The following is a 10,929-nucleotide window of genomic DNA, read 5'->3' as shown; positions in this document are numbered from 1 at the left end:
GCCCGCAGGCCAGGGTCCTCGAGACGGGGCGTGATGCGAGAGTGTGGGAGACGGACGGCCGTCCTTCGCCCGGCGGCACCTCGGCGCCCGCCTCGCTCGCGGCCCCGCCGCCCTTCCCGGCGGGATGGGAAGCGCGGGTTGCTCGGCGGACTACACCTCCCGGCGTGCCTCGGGGGGACGCGGCGGCGCGGGGCACGCCGGAAGCTCAGCGCCTCGGCCGCTCGCACGGCCGCCTCCATCTTTTGCCTCCTTCTCTCCCCCCCGCCGGCGCGCCGTCGCCCGCTCCGCGACGCGTGGGCGGGGCCATCCCGAGCGACGCCTCCGCTGCCCAACCAGCGCTCGAGACGGCGCCGCTCGTAGCCAATGAGAGCCGCGAGGGGGCAGCCCCGGGGTAGGCAGCGGTAGCGGCGGTTGCCTGAGAGGCCGGCGACGTCCGCGGCCGAGGGAGGGCGCGAGCAGCGCTTAAAGGGCCAGCTGCGCGCGCAGGAAAAGTTGCGAGGAGTTGGGCGGGCGCCGGCCCGGTGCTGCCCAGACGGCGGCCGGGGGACGGCGGCGGCGGCGGCGGCGGCGGCATGGAGCAGGCAGCGCCCAAGAGGTAACGATCCCTCAGAACCGTTCCGCGGCCCCTTCCCCTCCCGGAAGCGAGCGCGGCGGGGCGAGGCCTGGCGGGGCCGGCGGGGGTCGGGCTGCGGGCGGGCTGAGCGCCCCGTTCTTTGCCGGCCCCCCGCGCCTCCGGGCTTGCTGAGGTGGGCTCGGAGTGTTTTTCCTCCGTACGTACGCGAATCTTCGTTTTAACCTTCGTTTTATTGTTTTGATTTTTAATGTTTATTTGCTTTTTGTGTGTGAAGTAGGACGTGAAACCGTCAGCTTTTGCTGTAAATGTGGTGCTGTCATCTGAGTGCATGAAATAACTAACCGTGTGGTATGCTTAGGCGGAGCAGCCTTCTCGTGGTGCAGTTATGTGCTGTGCGGAGCAGAGCTGTGAGATGTGCAGGCTGTACATAGTTTACATACGTACTGGCTGTGTTAGAGCTCCAACTGTTTTACTTCCTGTTAGCTTATATTATGTAGTTACTATTTTTTCTTCTACCAGGAGATAATAAACTTTTTTTTTTTTTTTTTTCCCTCATGTAAACACAATTGTTTACGTTCAGAGCCTTTGAAATTTCTTACAGTGACTTCCCAGGGCTCCGGAAGAGTGCTGTTGTGGACCTGTGTCCTTCTTTCTCCCATGATATGTCAAGTAACAGTGTCTGCTGCTGAAATCCTTAAGCAAAGAGTCAACTAGCAGTTGTTCTGCTGAGTGCCTTCATCGTGGTCTCAGATCCCAGATTCTCAGATTCCAGTCTGGATGTGGCTCTGGGCAGCCCGGTGTAGTGGTTGGTGACCCTGCCTGTGGCAGGGGAGTTGAAACTGGGTGATCTTTGAGGTCCTTTTCAATCCAGGCCATTTTATGATCCCAAACAAAAGGTTGTCTGGCTTCCATTGAATTTACATTGCACTCAACATGAAGGTCAGTTTTGTCTTTCTCCTAATTGAACATGTGAGAGGAATCACTCTAGGCATTACTTTGGTCTGATGATAAGCTTTGTGATGTTTGACATTGTTTTGTGATGAAGCCCTTTGCCCTGAGCTGGACATCTTGGCCCCAGTGCATTTCTGTGATGCACAATGAGGGAACTCGTGGGGCAGTCTTTAATGTAGAAGCAGGTTGGTGGAATTTTGTTGACTGAATTCATTCCTACAACTGATGCTAATGTTGACAGTATTTCCCACAAACATGTTTTCTGCATTTTTTTTTTTTTCTTACTTAAAAGACTTAGAAGAGAAGGCTTCAGCAGACTTTTTAAAGTTTGTCTGACACTTCAGGATATGCAGCGGAGAAAGCATAGGCCTGCAGTGTGGTTTCAGATTAACAGTGCTCTGTGCCTTGAATGCAGGGAACAGGAGAGGCGCCAGTAAGGATTTAAGAGAAGAAATGGGAATACCTGAGAAGTAATCAATATTAGAGGCACCAGTGCAAATCTTGGGATCTGGTGATATCAAAGGAGCGAAAATAAAACTTGAAGTTAGCATAACCTGCAGCATTGTGTGCATTTCTTTATTTGGTTTTGTTTTGAAGAGCTAGTTTTGCTCTAGCATTATTACCTAACTGTAAGCTTGTGGCTAGACTAATTGCTGTTGGTGAACTGTTTGAATCAGGAAGAACTAGAAAGCCGATATGAGAGCTTTTTAACTCCTGCATGTTCTTATCATAGTTTTTGAAGTTTTATTTTTGGAAGATTAAATATGATGGGAACTTAGTGGGTTTGTTTCTTGAAGAGAGGGAAGAATCACAGAATTGCAGGGGTTAGAAGGGACTTCAAGACATCATCGAGTCCAGCCACCTGCAAAAGCAGTTCCATACAGCAGGTCGCCCAGGTAGGTGTCCAAGCAGGTTCTGAGTATCTCCAGAAAAGGAGACTCAACAACCTCTCTGGGCAATCAGTTCCAGTGCTCTGTTGCACTCCCTGTAAAGACGTTCTCCAGCATCTTTGTATGGAACTTCCTATGTTCAAATTTTAGGCTATTGTTCCGTGTCTTGTCATTATACACCACTGAGAAGAGCCTGGCCTCATCCATTCACCACTCACCTCCCTTTAGAAGAATTAAATATTTTTTTCTCCATAAAATACTAATGTTTACAGCCTGTGTGCATATATCCTCTTCATCTGTTATTTTTATCTTTTATTATTATAATGTATTTTTTTTTCACAGTTTTCTGATTGTTTGGTGTCCCCAAGCGTTCAGCTTAAGTCCCCCTTCTTTCTGGAAGTACAGAAGGAGTACAGATGACTTCTTGTGGGCTGCATGTTTTCGATGCATTCTTTGGATGCAGCAGTGAGTTGGGTTGGACACAGCACACTTTCTTGGAAAAGCAGATGGGATCACCAGGTGGCTTTGTGTCAGTGCTTGCTATCCATGGGAGCAGCTACTGAGGGACCTGTGGGTGATACGTGCTGTGTGAGACGTTTGTCTGAAGGTAGCAAGAATTTCATGCAATGTTTCAGAGCTTCTTAAAATCTCAGTGTTCTTTTGCAGGCAAAGGGCATTTATTCCCTCTTTCCCTGTAAAGGAACACACGAAAATTCTGGGTAGATGTTTGCAAATCTCTGAAACAGGCCATCAGAAGTCGCCATGATGGTGCCTCAGCAACAGAATAGGCTGTTGTAGCTTTCAAATGAGAATACTATTAACTGGCAAGGCTTTCTTGCTTAATCAGTGTGGTGCAGTAACTGAAGACTTCTGGGGAGTTGTTTCAGAGTAATGGTTAAAAGAATAACTTAGGGTGGGCGTTCTGATTTTATACTCAACAGTTGTCACAGTGTTTGATACCAGGTGTTCCCTTGCATCTAAATCTCACATCTATTTTAGATGTGTTTTGTAGCTCCTCATTATTTCTAAAGTGAATGCCCTTCCTATAGTCAGTTACAAGAAGTGACTGACAGTTGTTTTAGCTGCAGAGTCTTGCCTTTGAGTTGTTTATAATTTGTCCCTGCTATTATCATTGCATTTTTCTGTTTATATTGACATGTTCATGTAACAGGAAATAGCTTGCTGGGAAAGGAGAGACTTGATTCTGTCTCCTTTACCACTACCAAATAAAAGGCCTTGTAGCAGTCATGGAGAGCATTAATTAAGGCTTTCTAGTAATTTGTCGTAACTCAGTCTAAATTTCACTGAAATACACCCATGTTTTGTGGGAAAGGAAATGCTTGTTTTTAAAGTATGGAATGTGTGTGGAAAAATATGTAGTTATTAACATTCATATGGAGGGACATTAAGTTCATGTGGATGACAAGTTTGTCTTGAAAATGATAAGACAAATGTGCAAATTTGCTTGGGTTTTATTGGTAGAAGACTAATGGTAAGTACACAGTATAACAAGGTGAACTCTCTTAAACTTCTATTTGTGTGAACAATGTAAAGCAATGTTAATATCTCAAGACTTTCATGCGCCAGTGCTATTTCTGATGACTGCAGTGATTTCTCTTACTATCTTCCCTTGTAGTGCATCCGTGTAGTTGATGCCAGCCATTCTTTTTGAATGTTTCATCGTGTTAATTCTTCTGCAAAATAAACCACGTATTTATGTTTCTTGGAGTAGTTCTCCAGTTTTCCCTAACTCATGATGGTCATTGTTGGAGCTGTATCTTTAGTCTCGCTTTATTTTTCTGTTAGCGTTCAGTTTTTTACTTTTACTGTAATATCTACCTCCATAATGCATCACCAATTTATTCTGTAACATCTGTATGCTGTGACCATAGGACACTAAAATCATAGTCCTTTTTCAGGTGTTGATGGGAGAAAATCTCACGCTCTTTGAGGTCCCAGTTGAGATTTTTCTATGCTAGGAATGGTAGTCACGGGTAACTCTGTCTCAATCTTTTTCTTCCGTTTAGTTGTTTTGTTGGAGTACTTCAATGATGTGTGAGATTCTAGTCATGCTAGTAAGTATGGATGTTGTCTCCTATCACCTGGATTTATGGAAGTAAAATTCTTAGAGTGCATTTTTCTTCTTCAAGATACTAGGCCTGATGCAGGGAGTCAGACCTGCTTGGAGTGAGAAAACCCTTCTGACAGCTCTTGTCCTACACCTGTAATTGAGTCTGTCCTGCCTCCAGGAAGAGTTCTCCTTCTGGACATCCATTGAAGTTTCCCATAATCACTACCTGATGCTTGTGGACTCCCTTCTGGGATGATTTTCTCTCTAGTGTTTATAGTTACCATCTTGTTTAGATCTTTCTCACAGTTTATACATGTGACACCTGTATCTTGTGGCCAGAGTTTCTGTGTTGGCTGATGTTCTACTTTAGCACTTGTCTTGTAAAAGGAAGGGGCTTGGAAGGGAGAGAAATTGGAGCTTTTAATCTGATGGTTCTTGACCAGTTTGTCCCTTCAGTGCCCCCACTATAGTAGGGAGGCATTTTATTGAGTGCGTAGCATTGATTTGTAGTGCAGAACACCTTAATGCTTCAGAAAAAGCAGTGATGCTTCTCGAGTGTTGGGCTCAGTATGTCGTGTTTGCCTTGTGCACAGAAGGTGATGCTGTTAGGCTGGACAAATGGCAAGAATGGATGCACATGGGCTGATAATGAAGTCTCAAATGTGTTTCTCTGTTTTAGTTGCTTCTTTGTAAGACTAGCAATATTAACTCTTAATTAATGTTAGTATCTCTAGCTCTTTTCTTCTTGTATTTTACCTAGTGCTTTAAAGCCATAGAATCACAAGGTTGGAAAGGACCTACAAGACCATCTAGTCCAGCTGTCCTCCCACTACCATTGCTACCACAAGTTACCAAACCATATCTTGTAGCTCCTCATCCAGATGCCTCTTGACACGACAGCTTCCATCTTCCTCCATGCTTCTCCCTAAGTTTTCGGAACCACTCTCGGTGGCAGCCCTTTCAGGCTGTATCATGTACTGCTGTTTAATGTTTTCTATTTCTAGAAGGTCAGTAGAATTCCCAGCTTTTAAGCAGTTTGAGCCACTAAGATCTTTCTGTAGTTCAAAGAGCTGCAGTGTTAATACAACTGCCTGAATACCGGTCTGAGTGTCTGTACTCCTGCAGTATCTCTGTGAAGCACTGTGAAGTACTTTGAGCAGTGTATTTATTGATAACATTCTGAGGTTAACATGTCTTTCCACCCCTAAGTGGGTTTGGTGTGTTTAGCTGTGCTGGTGTTCATTTCTATTTGGTCTCAGAACACATTTGTCAGAGTTGAATAATGTGGAAATAAATTTAAAACTGCACTATACGTATTTCTTCAGTCTCCAAGGTGCCTTTGTTTTTGAGATACTGTGTGTTTTTCGTTTTTGTTGGTTTTGTTCAATCATGGCCAGCTATAAACTGTTTCTGTAGCTCAGGACAGTGTACTGCCATTAACAGTGCTGCTGAAAACCCTTTGTCCCTGAGCATATCACAGAATCATGGAATCGTTTGGGTTGGAAGGGACCCTGAAAGGCCATCTGGTCCAACTCCCCTGCAGTGAACAGGGACACCTGCAGCTAGAGCAGGGCGCTCAGAGGCCACGCAGCCTCACCTTGAGTGTCTCCAAAAGTTAAGAGCTTTTCCAGTAACCTCAAGTTCTCTTCCATGTAGCAGAATTGATAAAACAGATACATCCAGAAGCGGGGAATTTTAAGATCTCTTCAGAATGTGCTTCAGAACGTGTACCCTCCTGGCTTTTTCTTATTTTAGAAAGCAGTGTTCTTTGGAGCAGGTGGAAGTGTTTTCTTCTGTGTTTTTAGGAAAGGTCACTGTGGTGGTGTTTTGTTTTGTTTTTTTTTTCCTTACTACTAAAAACTGCAGTCTCTGCAGTGCTCTCCTGAGTGTGTCTTTTGCTCTGCAGCTCTTCGGTCAGGTAACAGACTCAGCAAATGGTCGTGGTTCTCATTTTTTAAGGCTCTGCTGACAGCGTAAACATACTTTGTTTGCTTTCCATTGGTGGCAGGCAAAAAATGATTCTAATAAATGTTCTTCTGTTAGCGCTGCCTTTAAGGATACAGGTAACCTGGAGAGAGCTTGGGGATAAGGGGGAAAGAATTTGAAACAAAAGAATCAAAATGAATGAATTATTTCTTTAATATTTGCCTGCCAAGTCTTCTCCCCTTCTGCTTTATTTATTTGTTTTGTTACTGCCTATGTGCTTTCCTGTAGGACTTGATTCCATTTTCCTGCTTTCTAGTCTCTTAACAAGCAGAGAGAATGCGAAAAAGAAGGCATAGCAGCATGTTCCTGTGTTTGATTTGTAGGCTGCTTTTGCAGACATTCTTTAGCTGCTCCCATCTGATTTTTCAGCTGTTTTCTCTCTGTTCCTGCATTCTGCTCTACCTTCATAGGGAAGGTTTTTATTCTCCCTTCTGTCACACACTTTCCAGCTTCCTGCCTGTTCATCATAGCTAACTGTGTGGGCTTTACTGCAGTTGAGACACCTTGCTTTACCAGTGATGGGTACTTTTTGCACTCATATCGCTGCTCCATCTGTCGAAGAGTTGTTTGCTATATAAATCTGTGTGTAGCACGTGCACACAGTTTGCTTCCCTTGTTTGACACTGCATTACTGTGCACTTATCCATGTTCAATTTTTCCTCTTTACTTAGAGGATTAGCATTACGTGTCCCTTTTGACTTGGGAATTACTTTATCAACCACTTCATTTATTGATTTATTCCTAGTTCTGTGAATCACAGAAATATATCTTTTTATAAGAAGGAGTTTCTTTTGAATGCTGTTCTTATGTTACGCTTGACTGTTCTGTTTTTGCTCTCTTCCCTTCCCCTGTTTTGTATTCATTTCCAGTAAATTGTCACAGGATAATGTACCTTCCATGAGGTCTCAGTGATGTGCAGTGCTTCATAGCTTCTCTCCTCACCATTTTCTCCTCCTGCATATGGAATTAGTGGCTATACCAAGCACTACAGCACCAACTATTCTTCAGCTTGTCTGCTACTCTAATAGTACCCTTGGCTACCGTATAGAGTTAACTTGTTACTTCAATCTTGTAGAAGAATTCCCTGTAACTTTTAGGATGACAGATTTACACATTGCAGCCGTGCAGTCTCACTGCAATATCTGGGTGGTTATATTTGCCTGCAGTATGTTCAGTGTCAGCTTCATCAGAGGCTTGCAGCCAGGTGGTGTTCTTAGATCTGTGAGGCATCTGGGGGCTGGGGAAAGGCTGGGATAGGCTGTAAGGAACAAAGGATGAATGGTGGGAGTGAGTTGGTGGTGCTGCGAGAGGTGACAGTGCAATGCAGAGCGATTTGAAACTGTGAAAGAAGGCTGGCGGGGAAAAGAACTGCACCAACAACTCTTCCAAGAGTTCCTAATTCTTGGAAATGCAGTGTTTTGCTACATATGTGTAGCTGAGGTGCTACCGAGTGCTTCTAGAGTCATCCTGGCTTTGGGTTCTGTGTTTAGCTTGATGTAATCCACTGGATTACAAATGGCATAGTTTAAAAACTGGAAACTTCAGGTGAGTGAAGGGTTGGCTTATACTTTCATAGATACTGGCTTGGGATACTTCTCTCAGTAATGACTGTATGTTTGCTGGATCTTTGATTAAAAGTGTGCTTTGGTGTGTTCTTAAGCTGTTTCTGCTTTAGCAAAGGAAACAGATTAGACAGTAGATTTGTCCCATGCTGCTTTGAGTTGAGCAAACATCAGTGAGAAAGCAATAATGACAAAAATTGACAACGTAACAATATAGTACAGTTGTCCATGTTATAAGATGGTTGATAGAATTCTGTTACTGTGTTCTAAATTAGTCATTTTATTTTCATTGCAGTGTATTTTTCTTTGTAATCCTTTTCTTACGTCTGTTTACTTGTGTGAAAATTTCCTCTGAGTTCTGTGCTTGTCTTCTGCAAAAAAATAAGAGCTTTGTCTTTTTTCTAGCAAACTGAAAAAGCTCAGTGAGGACAGTTTAACTAAACAGCCTGAGGAGGTCTTTGATGTTCTGGAGAAACTTGGTGAAGGGTAAGTGCATCTATTTATGAGGGATGGGATGAGAAGAAGGCAGTATATGGAGCATGTGTTACAATATTAAGTTACAGAGAGAATGACTGTAAGTGTCCAAAGGAGTGCTTTTTCTAGGCAACTTTTGATAATAAGGCAAATACACGTATCAGTGAGCTTCCATGCTTCCCCAAATCTATTTATGTGCTTTTACTGTCCCTCAGTTATTAAGTCAAAGACATTTGTGCTTGTGTGAAAATGAGATATGCTATAGCTTGTCAAAGATTTGGTATCTTATATCAAAGGAGGCACACCTTTGCTGAGATACTGATAGAAATGAAATATTGGCAGCCTGAGAAAAACCTCAAACTTCTGCTACATGAACACATGACTTCTACATACTAGAAATGAGAGGCAACTTATCTTGTAAGAAAAATAATGTTTTGAATCCCTCTTTTAGGTCTTATGGTAGCGTGTTTAAAGCAATACACAAAGAGTCTGGACAAGTCGTAGCAATTAAGCAGGTCCCTGTGGAGTCTGACCTTCAAGAAATAATTAAAGAAATCTCTATAATGCAGCAGTGTGACAGGTAGGTGTATCAGTGTATCAGTTCTTCTCCCTTTCTAAGACTCAAGTGAAAATTTAATGTTTTGTTAACACAGCTGAAATACAGGCAGCTGCCAACTTTTTTATGTGGAAAATTAAAGCAGTCTGTATTGAACAGTGTGTGTAAAGGAACTGCTTTGAAGATTGGCTCCTATCCTTAGCTTGAGCTGAAGGAAGTATACAGATAATGTACATCACAGAAACTGTTAAATGAAAGAAGTACTTGCATTTGCTTAGAATTCTCCATGCTTGCTTTGTTTTACTTGCATTGGCAAGCCCAGAGATTTATATTTCCTGTATACCTGCTTAGGCCATGTGAATTCTGAATTACCTGTTTCTGAAGACCAATAAGGACATTCCTAGAGCAAAATTAATAGCTGGCTGTGAACTTCCAAACCGGTGTTCTATCATTAGCTTTTTCATGCAGAAACACATCTTTGATAAGTTAGCAATCTTCTAATGGCTCTGAAAGTTGGTTCCCTTACGCTTACTGAAAAACAGCGTGTCTTTAATATTGTGCAAATGGAGGCCTCAGCATCGAGTGTTGGCAAGAATGTAGAAATTTATTTCCTTTCTTTCCCCCTCTATAAAGTTACTGATATTTTTTGTCTTTTTTATTTTTGGATTAATCTTAAGATTGTGGTTACAACTTTCCAGTCAAATTTGCTGGTGTGTTTATTCATGGCTGGTCAGCGTTACAACAGTATTGTTTGCAAATTGAAATTTAATTCTTGTTGGGAGAAACTTTTTTCTTTAAAATATTGATTGCTCTTGTCACTAACTTGGTGAACTGTATTGCAGCAGGAGGTCTGTTGTTTTTCAGTTGTTTTTGCTTTTGTGCTGTGGTGATGTTGAAGTTGTCCTTAAATAGGAAAAGAGGAGAAAGCCCTTGTTTGGTGGTAGCACACGAAGATGGGCTGTACTTGTGTTTTTAAATCAGTTGATAGGAAAAGCCTAGCTCATATAGCTAACTAGGACAAGGCTGTAACTAAATGTTAACAGTGTTTTGAGATTGAATAGCTTTTGCTGTCTTGATTATCTTGTCCTGATCAGTATGAATACACTATTTTCATTAATAGCTAGCTGCTAACTTTTACAAGGCAGTCACAAAAATCAGTGGTTTTTGTCAGAGGTAATAGTAACTTTCCTTAAAGGAGCAAGATCACTAGAAGCTTGTGATGTGTATGGCAGTATCTTTGGCATTTCATTAATTGGTCAAATTTATTGTTCTAACCAGGTATCAATTAAACTAACTGCAGCTTTAAAATGTGTTTGATTACAGTTGCATTTTGGCTGTTTGTCTTTTCCAAACTGTAATTTTTAAGAGTATTTGTGCTGCTTTTTTTTCTTTTTTTTCCATTAAGAATTCATATGTTTAATTATCTTTTTTCCTCTCTGTCCAGCCCCTATGTTGTCAAGTACTATGGCAGCTATTTTAAGAACACTGATCTATGGATTGTTATGGAATATTGTGGAGCTGGATCTGTTTCAGACATAATTAGACTTCGTAATAAAACGGTGAGTTTCCTTCAAAAATGTGTAACATTTATTAACATTAAACTGTGAATTACGATTAGAAGCTTGAATAAAAGAGCTGTGAGACAAGGTTTTGGCTGATGCCAAGAGATGTACTTAGGCCTTGATTGTGCAGTTGCTCTGGCTGCGTGTTTATTCATTTTTCCTTTGTGTGTGATGGTAAGTAGTAAAAAATGCATCTTGAAATGTGAAGGTCCTGTAAGCTTCGTGAAAATTACTGCTGTGTAAAAGGCAAGACTGTATGACTTCTTCCACCTGACAGCCTGTCAGCAGGCCATTTAGCATAAG

At 42.4% G+C, this 10,929-nt stretch overlaps 1 protein-coding gene across 1 annotated transcript in view; it reads left to right on the top strand.

The window, feature by feature from the left end:
• Nucleotides 1-397: 397 nt before the first annotated feature.
• Nucleotides 398-10,929, top strand: part of STK3 (serine/threonine kinase 3) — a 139,597-nt gene continuing 129,065 nt past the window's right edge. Inside the window, exons 1-4 of the mRNA XM_085221468.1 lie at nucleotides 398-595; nucleotides 8,440-8,520; nucleotides 8,960-9,088; nucleotides 10,509-10,623. Coding sequence (XP_085077594.1) covers nucleotides 573-595; nucleotides 8,440-8,520; nucleotides 8,960-9,088; nucleotides 10,509-10,623 — 348 coding nt within the window. The 5' untranslated portion in view covers nucleotides 398-572. The remainder of the gene's footprint in view (nucleotides 596-8,439; nucleotides 8,521-8,959; nucleotides 9,089-10,508; nucleotides 10,624-10,929) is intronic.

This window comes from Meleagris gallopavo, chromosome 3 (assembly GCF_905368555.1).
Source record: "Meleagris gallopavo chromosome 3, MGAL_WU_HG_1.1, whole genome shotgun sequence".
Lineage (NCBI taxonomy): Eukaryota > Metazoa > Chordata > Aves > Galliformes > Phasianidae > Meleagris > Meleagris gallopavo.
The sequence above is the reverse complement of the archived record's forward strand: the minus strand, read 5'-3'. Positions and strand labels throughout refer to the sequence as shown.